This window comes from Peromyscus maniculatus, chromosome 4 (assembly GCF_049852395.1).
Source record: "Peromyscus maniculatus bairdii isolate BWxNUB_F1_BW_parent chromosome 4, HU_Pman_BW_mat_3.1, whole genome shotgun sequence".
Lineage (NCBI taxonomy): Eukaryota > Metazoa > Chordata > Mammalia > Rodentia > Cricetidae > Peromyscus > Peromyscus maniculatus.
The window spans coordinates 95,856,596-95,874,279 of NC_134855.1; the positions used below are offsets into that span (position 1 = coordinate 95,856,596).

The following is a 17,684-nucleotide window of genomic DNA, read 5'->3' on the forward strand; positions in this document are numbered from 1 at the left end:
ATTAACTAACTGATGCCCTTGGCACAAATGAGAACACTGGCTGGAACCTAAAGCAGAGAGAATGTTTTACTCCCAAAGCATCGTACATGGAGACTCGGAGCTCATTTCCATTCACTTTAAAAGCTTCCCACATGAAGGCTTTGGAAGCTGCCCTGGGAGCTAGTACTGTCCTCAATTCCTGATTTATTCACAGACACACACCCTCTCATTTACCATGATGTACTTTTCTCTGGCCCACAGAACTCTAATATAGCACATCAGTTGAGGCATATGCCTGCTAACATTTTGCAACCATTTGAGGGAAGTGAATCACTTTGTCACAGGTGTGAATTACATATACATCGGTATGTTGGCAGACTGCAATCTGAAAGAATTAGTCGTGGATGTCAGGGAGGGAGACGTCCTTTTCTCCTGTGGTGTAACCACTGGTAAGTTGCCTGTGCTCCAGTAAATAAATATCCCACACCCGTGCTCATGCAGACAACCCTAAATGACTCAATGGGTGTCAAAAACAAAAACAAAGACACGAAAGTGGGAGGGGACAAGTGGAGAGGAAAGCGGTTAGCAGGAGGGGGATAAGAGGATGGCTCGGGGTGAGTATGATCACAGTACACTATATATTTGTAAATATTTATATATATACATATATATTTGTAAATATATATACATATATATGAAAATTTCAAAACATTTAAGATGTAGTTAAAAATATGAAAGTATTAATCTCTATCCTTCATGAAAACCCGGCCTAAAATAAACTCTTCCCCACTCAGAACATATCAGATCTGCAATGCATGTCAAACCCTTGAACTCCAGATGCAGGTGTGCCACAAGCTGAGATCACAGGGTAATGAGGGGGCTCTTCTCTCCAGTGCAGCAGGTGACGGACTCGAGTCTCCTTTTCTGTGGCTAGGCCACTCTGGGTCTGTATGTGACTCCTGATGCTCTCTATGTGTTCTGTTATACGTCTGTGTCACCGGCATAACAGGTTATACGCATTTGCTCTCGGATATGGCTTCTGCATTGTCTAAAGAAACACTCTGGCTTATGGTTTCTTTCCCTGGGGATTTAAGCAGTCCTTTGTGTATGAACTGCCCAAAGTATCAGCACTGTGATGATTATTGCTAGAATAACCTGGGAAAGCACCAGTTAGTGTGGTTCTCTAAATAACATTCTAAGTAAATCCCATGATCTCTTTTTAATTGTCTAGGTCCCAACGTTGTCATAGCTCCACTCTGGGCCAGCCTGTGTGGAGTTACACCATTTAACCCTCGTGCACACTGATGAACTTTCTCTTGTATATCTTGAGTCTTCCTGAAAAACAGTTTGAGGCAAGGCTTTGTGCAGATAAAATTTGGGAGTAATCCTTCAAAGTATAAAGAAGGCTGGAAAAATAAAAAGAGCCAGTCTAGGGATGCATTAAATAGGCCCCAGAGTGACAATGGGCATTCAATTCTATTTAGCCTTCTAAGAACTGGGCATCTATTCTCTATAATTATCAAGCAGAAGGGCAGAGAGGAAGGGTATTTTTCACTGGTTTCCATGTGCCTAGGGGAAATATTACTCCCAGAAGGAACAACTGATGGGTTCACAACACGCCCCCACGGTTGGGCGTGTTTACATATGCCCGGCGGACATGGACACTTCCGCCTAGCCAGTTCCAGTTCAAAATAGCCATTTCCGGGTCAAGGCATCTTGCATGACCAGGATCCGTGACTTTGCATGGTTATGTAAGTGAGCAACGTAGCCATGTGATCTACACACATGCGTGGAGTAGTTACGTTGACCTGTGCACGCCCAGCCTTTATAAGCCCGGCACCATATTTCCGGCTCCTTCTTCTTCTCTACACACGTCTCTCCCACAGGCCTGGGCACTCTCTGTCCCTTTCATCTTAATAAAACTCTTATTAGCAGATTCTGTCGTGTTTCGTGACATTTCCTTGCAGGGTAAGAGCGCTGCAAAATAACTAACAATAACTTCTCCCGGGGCAGAAAGCAGAGAAGGTGGGCCTTAGCTGCATGTAGGGAAGAGAGTGGATACAGCTGCCCAGGCTGACTGCAGCCACAGTTAAAATCCGAGCAGAGATGAAGTACCTGAGTCAGAACAACAAGCTTATGTCACAATTACCATCCCACGTTACAGAAAGGAAACTGAGGCACATGGCCATTTCCTCACCTGTCCAAAGACTCCAAAGACTGGAAAGCTGATGAGGCTTCATCCACAGCTACTATGGCACTCTCCTGGGCGATCTGCACAGCCCACTCATCAGCTCAGCTCAGAATCTATCTTCGTGACATTCATTCAAATGTTGTATTTCCTCCTGGAGAGTGAATTTTCATTCCTTCAACAACAACAACATAGAAAAAATGCTCCTACAGTGCTGTGATTGTATTTTTGGGAGACAAACAGGTCCCTTTCATTTGAGGCCATGTTTAAAGAGACATTCAGGGAGGGAAAACCCGCTCAGACAATCACTAGAGCTCAGAAGAGGCTTTTTAATTTTTATTAAAATGTTGTTCTTCACAGAGTCTAGAAACACACTTGGTGACAACCTATTAGACATCAGCCTTCCCTTTTAAACACATGTGAGAAATTGCAAGCCAAACTGTGCGGCTGCGAATGTATTAAGTCGTACATACGTAGTGTCAGGACGACGTCAACATGAGAACATTTGACAGGTTCTTCTCAGGCACACAGAATTTTCTGACAGATTGTTTTTCCCCTCAGTAAAAGCTGAAACAATTAAGAAGGCTTTGAAATACGAGCTTGAAGGACCACAGTATTAACACAGTAACGGGACCAAGAGCTAAAGATGGCATGCACACAGGGCCCAGGGGGCAGCAGAGCCTCAAGAGGGGTGCCAGTCCCCCGTTTCTGCTGTGAGCGAACAACTCTGAGGGGTGACAAACAGAGAGGAAGGCGGTCCCTCTCGGAGGAGAAGGTGTTTGGGGTCACACTCAGGAATCACAGGACATCACACAACAGAAAAGGAGATGCCTTACACGTGGACTGAGCGTCCTCCTAGGGGACAAGGGCCAGCGTGGCTAAAACAGGGGCTGCTAGGAGCACTGCCTTTGAGATGTAGAAGTCTGCCAGTGAGGAACACCCATCCACTCAAGGCACCAGACTGGCTCCACCAAGTATCATCAACAAGAGCAAAATATCCTAAAAAGAAGAGCAGAGCTGCCCACTTGCTGTAAGGGGGAAGGGTTGGGTTTGAACTTGGCCTAGGAGATCAATCCCACCACTGTTGATCACACACAAGAACCAGGTCACTGAGCTGTGGAGAAGAGCGCTCTCTCCCACCCACCATGGTCCACACTGAAACCACTGGGGAATGGGAGTGAAGCGATCAACCAGGGTGTGGAAACCAGAATCATACAGCACACTGAAAATGAGACCGGAGGGTTGGCCTGTTCTCTGCGTCAGACTAACAAGTCTTGGGGCAGCATCACTTGTCCTAATCAAGTATTTTTACCTCAACGGCACCCAAGAACCCGGTACATGTCACCTGCAATTTTTTCAGCACCTTTTAATTCCAAACATCTGCCTATGTTACTTCACTCCTGTAAGTGACTCAATACACGCCACTACAGCGACTCTGGTCTTTTGTTCTAGGTCATGTGGGAGAAAAGAAGACTGTGCCGTGGGCATTTCTCAGACTGTCTTCTCCACTACAAGGCTTTCCTCCCTGCTGTTCATCAAGTACAGGGTAAAGCGGAACCCCCAGCAAAGGGCTGGCAGTGTTTTCTAGGCAGCACTACTGGTAACTGGTGGAAGCGGGTACATTTGCTGGAGGCCTCAGTGATACCAACAGGATGTAAAGGTAAGTAGAGGTGGGACCAGTCATCCCCCATTTATGACCAGAAAACTGGATAAAGGGGTTAGAAAACGGGTCAGATGACTGACTAAGGAACACCACTGGATGCTGTGGCTCCGACTTCTCAGTATAGAAACTTCTCCTATTTGTTACTCCTATTTAGTTACCCAAATAGGCTCTTCACTGGGCATGGTGGCACAGACTTTTAATCTCAGCGCTCAGAAAGCAGAAGCAGGTGGATCTCTGAGTGTGAGGCCAGCTTAGTCTGTATAGTGAGTTCCAGGACAGCCAGGGCTACATAGAGAGACCCAGTCTCAAAAAAATTAAAACAAAATTTAAAAAACCAAACCAACTTCACCGTTGTGGCCATTGCAGCCCATAATTATCTTGGGCCTCCTCTGAGTACCTGCTCCCTTTGGGTTCTTTCCTATGCACAGGGAAAGGAGGAGCCCCCCAGAAAATATGAAGGACCCTCAGACCTGTTCCATACTGTCCAGCTCACAGTGGGTCTGACTAAGGACACAGATCACTAAGATAGATGGATATATACTCCCTCAATAAAGAGGACACGGGATTTTATGTAAACTTCCCTTTTGCCCAGACAGGAGGAGTCACCCCACAGTGGCTTGCAGCCAGAGTGCAGAAGAACAGGAATACATAAGCCCCCTGTTGCTTCCAGGCACTTACAATCCTCGCTAGGAGTCTACCTTTGGGAAAATGCTCACTTTATTGTTTCTGCTCATCTTCCGCTCCACCCTGCCTACTCTGGGCACCTTTGTCTGGATCAGCTCTTCTGGGGTATTGCCCAGTGGGGGAAGCAGCCTCTTCTTGCTATTTCGGGTCTCAGAGAGCCACTGAGGGGGCAACTCGAAAGGCCCAAAGCCAAACTGCAGAGAATATTTATCGGGGAATATCCCATGTTCCACAGGGGCTACCGGGGCCACCTGAGATGGAGAGTCCACTGTGCCTGGAGGTGGTACAGAGGGTACCTGCTGCGGCTCCTGTTCTCCCTCTGGGCAGGAGGTGAGTACCTCCTTGGCCTGGCAATCAGCTGAGCCAAGATACTTGGCCTCACTCTCTTCCTCGTCCTCTGAGGGCTTAAAGATCTGCTGCTGCCCGATGTGGAACATCTCCAGGAGCTGGCTGCCAGAGCGCATGCTGGGCTCCAGGCTGGCCTCAGCCGCCCCACTCCCAGTACTGACCACGTTTCGGCGACTGTACCGGTGGTGCAGCTGCACCAGGGTCCCAACCAAGCACTTGCGGACGGATTTGTTCACAGTGAGGAAGAGCACGGGGTTGGCCAACAGAGAGACTTTGGGCAGCCAAATGGCAGTGAGAAGCAAGAAGATGGAAGTGTTAGGTACATTGAGCACGGTCTGGTAGACGACCAGGGTGGCATAGGGTACGCTGCAGAGGATGAAAACTGTCACCATGGAGAGCAGGGTGGCATGTAGCTCAGCCTCCCGCTGGGAGGCATACGGGATGGAGATGGTGTTCTGTGGGGTCCTCAGCGCAGCAATGATGACTTTCTTCTTCTGGCTGGCACTCAGAGCCCTCCGGATCAGGATTAGGAAGAGGAACACCACAGCCACAGGCACAATGACCGTGGTGACGTTGTAGATCAGAACGTACACCAGGTGGCCCAAGGAGTTGCTCCAGACTTCCGTGCAGGTGGACATGGCATAGATGTCGGCGACGTTGGTCACGGCAAACACAGGGACACTGGCCACCACTGCGTGAGCCCAGATGTACATCACTAGCTCCCGAGACTTGGCGTCAGATATTTTTCTTTCCAGAGGATAGAGGACTGAATAGTACCTGCATGACATAAGATCACAATTCACTTCACAGGGGAAAAAAATACTCTTGAAATTAGGGTAACCTAAGCTACCAAGAGTCGGCAGAATGGGACAGTTACGGAGACAGGTAGAATTATTTGAAGAATCCAGGAAGCCAGACCTTGAGTTTTGGGGGACTCTGCAGTACAGTGGGGGAACCAACAAACCAAAAAAGCAAAACAAAAACTTCCTGAAGACACAGAGAAAAGCCCCGTCTTCATGCGACTCATAAGGCTCTGTCAGGAAAACAAGCAAATACACTCAGCTCATAACTAGCTTTAGAATGGTTGCCAGCAGGACTAAGATCTTGAGTGCCTTCAACAGAAAGGACACAGATCCCTAAAGCCTCCTGTGTGAAGGATAACTGGTTTTCAATGTAATGATAAGGGGTAACTTGTAAATTTTCTATATTGAGAAGCCTCTGAGAAATTTTTTAAAGCCACTGTCTCAACAACTTTGTCTCCATACACGTGGAAAGCAGACTTACACCCCACTCCATACACTGCAGATTATTAGACTCGTGCTCATGGCAGAAGACACCCTAGTGAACGACGGGTCTCCACCAAATCCAGCCAATCGCACTGTGTCTGCCCAGCATCCAGTTACCATAACTCTAAGAGCAACCAGCAGGTCTCAAATGAATATGTTGTTAAAATTCAGATGAGGACTTCCCGCTCCTCCAAGCTATAATTTGATCATTCTGTAAGTACCAAAGAATTCCAAATGTACCTTGTCTTCTTATCATCAGTGATCTGGGAGAACTGGATAGTTTCTCAGACCCCACAACCATACCCATCACCAAGGCGCTGCCATCGGCCATCAGAGGCATGGTGAGATTCTGCTTATTAGCTTGGCCCACCACTCTGCTGTCTGCCAACACTGGAGGTGGTCTCCCTCCCCTGATGGTAGCCCCACACTCCTGGGGACAGGTAAAGAATGAGTGACAACCGATGCTATGAGCACCCCTGTACCCTTGTGCCAGACTGGGTTGCAAACATGAACAGACTCTATGAAAATGTGTGAACAATTACAATCTAGAAGGTGATGGAGCTGCCGGAGGAGGTACTTGGCACAGAGCATCTACGGTTACCTAGGAAACTACCAGAGAAAGTGGCACTGTTGTGGAGTCTGATGGTGGACAGTGAGGGGATGTGCTGAGGCAGAGAGAGACATGATTCAAGTACCACACAGGCCATGGATGATCACAGAAGGGTGGGGCACTGTGAAGATTGTGCACGAACAATGCATGCCCTCAAAATACTTTGGCCCTGAATACAGATAAATTTTTCTAATCACAACTCTATAGACATCTGATGGTACCACTCTCACACATAAAAACATGCCCAAGAGTGCCCTGGCTCTGGCTGCCACTTGCTCACTGCCATGAGACACAATCAGGCAGGCATCTATTTGTTTTCCATCCCATTACACATTGGGAAATAAACTAAGATATGCACACAGCTCGTTATAAATGATGTTCTCAGTGTGGACGTCTCTAAGAAGAGGATGCAGGAAGTGTAGGCGGCCTTGTAATTAACTCGCAGACTTAGTGTCACAGAACAAATAGATGCAAGGAAGCGAAAAGATCCACTTCCCTTCTTCAAATGCACCTCACTGATGCCTGCAAGTCATCTGTAGCTGAATAATAAAACAGGAATTTATCGGCCTGGTTTTTCTACTAAAGCATTTGTTTACTTTTCTCTATGAGTGATGGTTTATCAGCTGGAAGGAAAAACCAGGATTTTTTATTGTTTGCATATTTTCTTGTCTAAGATCAAGGGCCTAGACATAACAAATAGGGATTATTGTGCTGATTCATGGTGTAACAACAAGAAGATGTTCTAAATAATATGTTCCCACTCTCATTGAATCTTATTCTTTAAAAACCTTGGTCTGGGGAAATGGCTCGGTGGTTGGAAGCATTTGCTGCAGTTCCAGAGGACCTGAGTTCAGTTCCCAGCACCCACACAACAGCTCACAGCTGACTCTAACGCCTATTCCAGGGAATCTAGTGCCCTCGCCTGACCTCTGCAGGCACCAGACATACACACACAAACATACACATACATGCAGACAAAACACACATAAAATAAAAATTTTAAATCTTAAAAAAAAAAACCCACAAAACTCTCAGCATTCATAGCAACCAAAAAGTGGAAACAACCCAAATAACTACCAATTGGTAAATGAATAACCATGGGCTTTTCTGTGCTCATAAAACACTAACGGGATGCTGACACACGCTCTGACATGCTAAGTGAAAGAAGCCAAAAACAAAAGAACACATGCCGTGTGATTCCACTTACATGAACTGCCTCACAAAGGCCAACACAGAGCCGGGAAGCAGATGAGGGGCTGCCTGTGGTGTGACAATGAATGGGAACAGAGCGAGTACCCACCAGCATGAGGCTTCTTGGGAGAGTTAAGGAAATCCCGACACTAGACTGTAGCGCAGACACAATCCAAAAAAATATACTAAAACTCATTGACTTGCATCTTTAAAACAGGTGATTTTTTTCTATAACATGTAAACTATATCTCAAAACTATTCAAAAAAAAAAACTTTCAGAAAAAAAGAGTCCATAAGGTAAAAGTGAAGACCTAAGACTTCACTAACTCCGGGTATGGTGACGTGCACCTGTCACCCCAGCTAAGAGAAAAGCTGAAGCAGGAGGATCTCTTGAGCCCAGGAACTTGAAGCTATGCCAGACAACACAGAGAGACGACACCAGAGTATAATGGGATTACAGAAAGACACCTGTGTGACACAAATGACCCAGCAGAAAACCAAAGCATTAGAGCCCCCATCAGAAGGCAAACTGAGGCAAGCGCTCTGCCGTCCAAGTCATCAATGATGGCAGTAACTAAGGCATTTGATTCACTCCCAAACATCCATTAAAGATGATGGAAGAGCAAACAACCAACCGGACAATGAAGCCCCAGAACTAATTCCTCCGGAGGAACTCTGGTGTCATCAGAGCCATCTAATCATTCAGTAAGTAACTCCCTTTTTCTCCCAGAAATGCTTACATCCTCCATCAAAGAGCCCTAATTGCAGAGTTATCAGTCCGATGGGCAAGCTACTTCAGATGGCAGTGCAAATTCCAACCAGGCTAGAACAGCACCATGATCCAGTAGCATCCTAGTGATAAAAATCCGACCCCTGGGTCTTTTCTCAAGAGGGTCCGTGGATGTTCAACTCATCCTTTTTTAAGACTCTGTTTTGGACATGCATTCTCTTTCTTATGGACGTAAGCAAACCAAAGAAGAAACCAGTGTATGAAATATCAACTACTCATCATTCACTCCATGATGCTCATTTTTTAATGCATAAAAACAAACAACAACAACTCAGGGCTGGAGAGATAGCTAACTGTTTAAGAGAACTTGCTGCTCATGTGGGGGACCTAAGTTCGGTTTCCACCACCCACACTGAGCACCTCACAAATGCCTGTAACTCCAGATCCAGGGGATGAAAGTCTAACGCCCTCTTCAGACCTCCACAGCCAACTGCAGACACACACACACACACACACACACACACACACACACACACACACACACGAATAAAAGTTAAAATTAAATTACCTGTCCAGGGCAATGGCAGGGAAACTGAGGATAGTCACAGAGCAGAAGACTTTGTGTAGGAATTTGACAACCTTGCAGAAGAACATGGTGTAGATCCACCAGCAGCAGTGAGGGCTGGTGCTGAGGATGATGTCGAAGGGCACACACACCAGGCTGGCACAAATCCCAGAGCAGGCCAGGTTTTTAATGAACCTGTTGGTGACAGATTTGAACACGGTTGTGCGGCAAGTTGACCATAACACCATGAAGTTTCCTGGCCAGATATGTAAAGAAAAATAAATAAATGGAAGTGAATTAAGGATTTAAATCAAGAGGAAAGACAACAAAAAAGAAGACAGGAAAGAAACACAGGTTAAATATTTTAACATGCTAAGAGTTTGTTTCAAGGATATCATACTGTCATTTTATGTAAAATTGCTGGAGCACATCCATACCAAAAATTGTTCATGAAATTTTAGTACTACTTTGGTTTTTTAATTCCAGGCAAAGGATAATCTATGACAGCTCAGTCTTATTGGCAGTATAAACAATGTTAAATATTCATCCCAGGTAGTCTGCTTTGGTTTCTTTTGAGACACATAGCCCATAGTCCTTGAACTAGCTATGTAGTCAAGGATGACCTTGAACTTCTGATCCTTCTGAGTGTATTCTCCAAGCCCAATCTACAAAGTGCTGGTGATGAAAGCCAGGGCTTTGTGCATCTACCACCTGATGCCCCCTGACCATCAGTCTACTCCTCTTGAGTTTGCCAATAACTTCCATGTTTACAACTCTCTAGCAGTTCATGGAGAAAAAGGAAGCAAGTGGATTTTAATGATATCTTTTATTTAACCAAATTAATCCCAAACATTGTGATTGAAAGATAACATTACTGATTATTTACTGATGAAATATTTTCCTTCCTTGCTTTTGTGCTGTCTTCAAAATCCAGTGTGCATTTTATTTTACATTTCCAGAGCATCTCAGTTTGAAGTGGTCACATTTCAAGTACTGGGAGGCCCCAGGCAGTGAATCAGTTTGCTTTCTATTGCTGTGATAAACACCATGATCAAAAACAACTTGGGAGCTGGGCGATGGTGGCTCATGCCTTTAATCCCAGCACTTGGAAGCAGAGGTAGGTGGATCTCTGTGAGTTCAAGACCAGTCTGGTCTACAAAGCAAGTTCCAAGACAGCTAGAGCTATTATACAGAGAAACCCTATCTTGAACTCCACCCACCCACCCCCAAAAACAAAACAAAACAAAACCAACTCGAGAAGGAAATAGCTTATTTGGCTCACATTTCCATGTCACAGTATATCATTGAGGAAACCAGGGAAGAGAAAAGCAGGAATCTGACTGATGTCACGAACTGAAGCAGAAACCATGGAGGAACACTACTTCCTGGCTTGCTCTCCAGGCTCAAGTTAAGCTGCCTTTCATGTTCCCAGCACCCCAGCCCAGGGGTGGCACCACCCACAGTGAGCTGGGCATTCTCTCAATCATTAATCAAGAAAATGTCCCACGGACTTGCAGCACGCCAATGTGATGGAGGCATTTTCTCAGCTGAGGTTCCCTTTTCCCAGATGACCCTTGTTTGTGTCAAGTTGACAAAAACAACAAAACAAAACAAACAAACAAACAAACTACCCAGCACATGTAACTAGTGACCTACACGCTGAAGAGCGAAATTCTAGATTTTGCAGCAATAACAACCTCATCAACCATTTCTCACAGACAGTTTGCCTCTCTGGCTTCCACAGGCCTACTTTCTCTGTTTTTTCTCCCACCTTCCCTGGAACGAATTTATTTCTGTCCTGCCAGCCAGTTCCCAAATAATGACACAGAGACTTTTAATTTTTTCATTTTACACACGAACCCCAGTTCCCCCTCCCTCCCCTTCTCCCGCCTCCCCACCTCTCCCCATTCCTTAGAGGGGGAAAGGCCCCCCCCTTGGGTAGTCAACAAAGTCTGGCATATCAAATTGAGGCAGGGCCTAGCCTCCCCCCCCCCCTGCCGCATCAAGACTGAGCAAGGTGTCCCACCATAGGGAATGGGCTCCAAAAAGCCAGTTCATATACCTGGGTTAAGTCCTGGTCCCACTGCCAGGGGCCCCACAAACAGATCAAGCCATACAACTGTCACCCACATTCAGAGGGTCAATTATGAAGGATCAGCCTAAAGCTTAGGCTTGTCTCACTGGCTCTTATAACTTAAATCAACCCATTTATATTAATCTATGTTCTATCACGTGGTGTTACCTCTCTCCCATCTTGCACCTCCTGTTTCCTCTCCATGTCTCCTGGCATCTCCTACACACCTAGATTCCTCTTTCTCTTCCTTTCTCTCCCAGGAAGTCCCGCCTATACCTCCTGCCTAGCTATAGGCTATTCAGTTTTTTATTACACCAATCACAGCCATACATCTTCACACAGTTTACAAACATCCCACAACACCTCCCCCTTTCATCAGCCTCTGATTGGTCTTTTTCAGGGACTCTGGTGTCTCTACAACCTCTTCCTGCTTAGACTACTTGTTCCTGTGGCTTTCCATCACAGTGCTGATGACTCCGAGATTCATGTTCCAAAGAAGCCTTTCCCTCTCAACTCCAGACTCCTAACTCCAATTAAGCCTGATAATGTAACCCTTTCTCAATGTGTCAGCCTCTAGGGCCTGTGTCTGTCTATCTAACCTCATACCTTTCCTCCTCTGGTTTGCAGGACACCAGCTCTCTGGTTGCTCTTGAACTACATCAAGGTTAATCCTAACCCTGGGGTATCTTTGCATAGCATTTCTAGATTGCCTGACATGTTCTTCATATATGTTTGGTTCTCTTAAGTCCAGGTTTTAGTTTAAATACTCTCTCCTCCAAAAGGCCTTCTCTTATTATCTCTCTATTTTAAACACTTACGTTCCTCCCTCCATGTGCTTCATTATAATACCCTGCTGTTCCTTGATAGTAGGTCCTTAATTACTAGCCATTTGCCTCTCTCTTTGTCATCAGGTGAAAAAAAAAAAAAAACATGTCACTCTTGTTCAGTTACAAGTCCACACACAGCTCAATATTAGGGAGAGTAAGCATCTTACAAATATTTGTTAAATGAATTTATAAAAATACATGGACAGACAGCAATCAAAAGTCCTTGTAATGAAACCATCCTTTAGGGGTATGGATATTGTCGTCAGAGTTTCCAAACTGAACTCTGAATTAGAAAGACATACTGAATCAAAGCCTGTGTTCGACTGAGGCCCCTCAACTGCACAGTGAGCTCCAAGCTCAGCTCTCAGACTCCTAGACCTGGAACCCACAGCCTGCCAAGCTGCCCAGGGCCCATCTTTAGGGGTACCACACAGCACATTCTTCATTTGTCTGGTGAGAAAGAAGATCCATTCTGTAACTTGGCCATCTCCCTAAGGACACTGCTTCTCGAGCCATTTTGACAGCAGAGCTATGTGCTGTGGAAAGGACATGATGCTAAGCAGGGCACAGCAGATCCAGAGCTCCAGAAAGGGTCACCCCAAGGACCTGCCTTGGTCCCTGAATGTGGACAGAACTTACTGCCAAGTTCTCAAACACAATGTTCTATGATGCCTATTATCTGGTAGACAATGTAGAAAAACCAGTTGATGTATCTAGGTACAAAGGCCAGCTGCTTCCAGGAATTCTCTACAGAATTCTGTATTAGCATGGTGACTCAGTAAGAAAACATCAACAGTGTTTATACACACACACACACACCACACACACACACACACACACACACACACACTCCCATTTATTCAGGATAAGAATTGCTTATACTGATTTCACCTGTCACCAAGGTGATAAGATGAACAATAATGATGTATGGGAAGCCTGCTGATTTGGAAGGTCTTTCTAGGCCTTTCTTCACTGACACACAGATTAGAGCCTGAGCAAAGCATCCTCCTTACATAGTTTTACAGGCAGGACTTAAAAGTCTTGTCATGGTCTATTAATGAAATAGCCCACCAGAAGATGCCATCCATGAAGAGATGTACACATCACAGTCACCTTGATTTTCACCACTGGGTCTCTTTCTTTCACACTAAGATCTCCAAGTGTGGTGGTTTGAATGTAACTGGCCCCCATAATCTCACAGGGAGTGGCACTATTAGGTGGTGTGGCTTTGTTGGAGTGGGTACAGCCTTGTTAGAGGAAGTGTGTCACTGTGGGGGCGGGCTTTGAGATTTCCTATGCTCAGGATACAGCCTAGTGTCTCAGGCGACTTCTTGTGGCCTGCACGATGTAGGACTCTCTCAGCTCCTTCTCCAGCACCACATCTGCCTGCACACCGCCATGCTCCTGCCATGATGATGATGACTGGGCCTCTGAAGCTGTAAGCAAGCCACCACAGTGAAATGCTTTCGTAAGGGTCGCTGTGGTCAGCGCGTCTCTTCACAGAAACAGCAACCATAACTAAGACACCAAGCAGCAAGCACCTATACCAAAAGGGCCATTTTGCACTGGTCCCATAGCCTGTATATTTTCAAAAATGTATTTTGGATTTTCAGCCCATTATTTTAACCCTGTCATATCTGTGTCTAAGTCCCCTTCTGTAGCACCCCAGGGTTGCTGGGCACCTCAGCCCTTGGGGACATTCTAAAGTTGTCTGAGTAAGATCTGTGGTCAAATCCCAAAGGATCACCGGCAACCCGGCTCAGCAGAGCCTTCACCCATGCCCCTGGGCTGGACAGCTCTTTCCAACCTGAGAAACATTTCCACTAAGTCCACAGCGGTGGCTGCTGTGGGACGGTCTGTATGTCAAATTGCTCTGATTGGTCAATAAATAAAACACTGATTGGCCAGTGGCCAGGCAGGAAGTAGGTGGGACAAGGAGAGAGGAGAATTCTGGGAAGCAGAAGGCTGAGGCAGAGAGACACTGCCAGCCGCTGCCATGACAAGCAGCATGTGAAGACTCCGGTAAGCCACAAGCCACGTGGCAAGGTATAGATTTATGGAAATGGATTAATTTAAGATATAAGAACAGTTAGCAAGAAGCCTGCCACAGCCATATAGTTTGTAAGCAATATAAGTCTCTGTGTTTATTTGTTTGGGTCTGAGCGGCTGTGGGACTGGCGGGTGACAGAGATTTGTCCTGACTGTGGGCAAGGCAGGAAAACTCTAGCTACAGGTGGCCATCACATTCCTGCTGTGGTCCCATGGCAGGCTCGGGGAGCCTATGGAGGACTGTGGTTCACTGAGTCCAGTACCAGCTTCCCTGGGTGATGAAGCCCTGACAATGAGCACCCCAGAGGGAAGCAGTCAAGAGCAGAAAGCTCTCTTAACCCCTGAGCCATCTCTCCAGCCCCAAGTCCAGAGTTCTTAAACCTATCTGATCATTGGGATCACCTGGAAACTTTTAAAATGCAGAGTCCCCCACATCAGAACCTCGGAGAGCCTGGGAATCTTTAATTACATGTACCCAGCAGGGAATTCAGAGTGAGTAACCACAACCATTTCCTCCTAGCTTCACCAAGCCCAGCACCGCAGGAGCACTACACTCAGAATTCCTTAAATAGAAAGAGAAACAGTGTCCTGTCCCACAGCATTCAGGGCAAACACAGAAATCTCGGGAAACTCCAAGAACAAGTGTCCACAGATCCTGGAGGGACAGCTTCTCCATCAAGAATCAGGGCGGAGCTTGGCTCCTCTGCTGGGTAGGCTGAGCTCCAGCCACGGAGGAAGCTCTTCCTCTGGGAGCGGCAACATTAGGAGAAACACAACCTTTGACCAAGCTTTAAATTTTTTAACCAACCTTCTGATACTTTGTATCTCTCCCAGATGACCCACTGGCCAAGCAGAAAATACGGAGAGATTTGAATTAGCTTTAATAGAGTTACTTCTATTACCCCCATTCCATGGAGTGCCCTTAAGTATATTGGAACTATCCACTTTGTTTTGGAAAGAAGAGAGGAAGTTGGGGGTGGGGTCAGTTACTCACTAAAAGCTGTACTGTGCAGGAGAATGTACCACAGGGTAAGAGGGAGAGCAATCTAGGCGCTTCATTCCCAGATCGCCTCTGGTTGCTGCAGCCTGGGAGCCAGCAAGCCTGCCTAGTCTAGTTACTTCTAGTCTGGAACTTCAGGGCTGTTTCCCTTGTTTCCCAGGGAAACACCTTTTTAAATGATTACTAAGCTGATCTACAACCAATTTTTAAAATGTAGACAATGTATAAGACATTAGACATTGTCTACAACAGACAAGCACTGAAAAGATGGCTCAGCTGCTAACAATGCTTGCTGCTCCTCCAGAAACGGGTTCCCAGAACCCATGGCAGGGGCTCCCACTGCCTACAACTCCAGCTCTAGGCGACCCAATGCCCTTCCTGGCCTGCTTATATGAGTACCTGCACATAGGTGGAATGTACATACACACACACACACACACATGCTCACACACACACACACACACACACATGCTCACACACACACACACACACATGCTCACACATGCTCACACACACACACACACACACATGCTCACACACACACACACATACACACACACACACTTTAAGCTACAGAGGAAAGAATAAGAATTAACCACCCAGTGAAAACTTTAAAAATGCTTTTCGCAGACACGGACTTTTGTCTATGCCAGTGGGACCAAACTATGCACGCTGTACAAGATCTTGTCATCATATAAACTATGTTTCTGTAACAATAAATAAAGCAGATCTATATCATTGTTTTAACAGCCAGATAAAGCAACAGTGCATTTCTGGTTATATCCCAATTAATTTATCTACTGTATATTAGTGGGTTTGTTTAAGCTGTTTCTAATATTCCAATATTATACAAAGCTGAATTAATAATCAAACTGCATATTTATTGATGAGAAATTCCTATAAGCAAAATTTCTCTCTATAATACTATATATGACCTTCTACAAACACTATAAAAAATGGTTTCTCTGTAGGCTTAAGAAAAGTTTTTAGCATTATTTATTTGTTATTATGGTATTAACTTTTTACAGTACTGAGGGTTGAATTTGGATCAATTTAAATGTCAGGCAAGTACTCTACCAAACTATATCTCCGGTGTTTCTCTCTGTCTCTCTGTCTCTGTCCATCTCTCTCTCTCCCTCTGTGTGTTAATTTGAATAGGTGTTTGAATGCTTGGCCATAGGGAGTGGAACTATTAGGAGGTGTGGCCTTGTTGGAGTAGGTGTGGTCTTGTTGGAGGAAGCTTTGAGGTCTCCTAGGCTCGCCCAGTGTAGCTATGCCCAGTGTGGCTCAGTCTCCTTCTGTTGCCGGCACATCAAAATGGAGAACTCTCAGCTCTCTCCCAGCACCATGTCAGCCTGCATTCCGCCATGTTTCCCACTGTGATAACAATGGACTAATCCTCTGAAACTGTAAGCCAGCCCCAATTACATGTTTTCCTTTATAAGAGTTGCCATGGTCATAGTGTCTCTTCACAGCAACAGAAACCCTAACTAAGGCTGTGTGTCTGTGTCTGTGTGTCTGTGTGTCTGTCTGTTGATGTTAGATGTCTTCCTTGATCACTCACTGATTCACACAGACTGACTGACCATTGAGCTCCAGGAGTCCACCTTCCCCCATCTCTTCCTCCTGAACACTGTGATTGTGGGAGTGCACCGCCACGCCGAGCTTTGTACATGGGTGCTGGGGATCAGAACTCAAGTCAATCATGCTTGTGACTGAGCTGTAGCCACAGCCATTTTTGTTTTGAAACAGAGTCTCACTAAGTTGCCCAGGCTAGCCTTGAACCTGCCTCTGGAGCTCAGCTAGACCTTGAGTTTTTGATTCGCCTGCTCCAGCCTACCAAACCATGGGGATTAAAAGCCTACTTCAGGCCTGGCTTCAACCCTTTTCACTTTTCACTGCTATCCTTTTTATTCTCTTCTTCCGAGCCATGTTAGATGTGCGTTAGCTCTCACCCACTGCTTACCTCATCGATGTTTTCAACAACTACTCTCTTCCACAAACTGGGTGATACTTCTCAGATCCCCTTCTATTTTATTAAACCTCAATTCATCAGAGGCAATCAAACCCAACTTACTAAAGTGTATTTGAGCAATGTCAAGCAGACTATTTTTTTGGTTTTTCAAGGCAGGGTTTCTCTGTGTAGCCCTGGCTGTCCTGGGAGTCACTCTGCAGATCAGGATGGCCTCGACTCCCAGGGATCCTTCTGCCGCTGCCTCCGAGTGCTGGGATTAAAAATGTGTGTCACCACCCCTGAAGCAGCCTATTCCTAATTCCCACAGAGTTAGTTTACTATGGCCTCCTTCCTTCTATAGTTCAATCATCTCTATGTGCTTGTAGTTTCTTTCAGATTATTCCACCGTATCCAGTTCTGGAGGTGCTAACTTTCCCACCTGTTGGGTCTAGTGGTCCTCCCTTATGGTTCCCTCAAACAGTCTTTTTAAAAAAGATTGTATTTATATTTATATTTATTTTATTAATATATTTTAT

The 17,684-nt window shown here is 45.7% G+C and overlaps 1 protein-coding gene across 2 annotated transcripts in view; it reads right to left on the reverse strand.

Moving 5' to 3' along the window:
• Window positions 1–2,477: 2,477 nt before the first annotated feature.
• Window positions 2,478–17,684, reverse strand: part of Gpr176 (G protein-coupled receptor 176) — a 106,959-nt gene continuing 91,752 nt past the window's right edge. The window contains exons 2-3 of one of the 2 annotated variants that reach the window (XM_006979231.4): window positions 9,248–9,500; window positions 2,478–5,639 (exon numbers count right to left, since the gene is read on the reverse strand). In XM_006979231.4, coding sequence (XP_006979293.3) covers window positions 4,517–5,639; window positions 9,248–9,500 — 1,376 coding nt within the window. In that variant the 3' untranslated portion in view covers window positions 2,478–4,516. The remainder of the gene's footprint in view (window positions 5,640–9,247; window positions 9,501–17,684) is intronic. The other variant, XM_076570340.1, reaches the window with a different exon arrangement.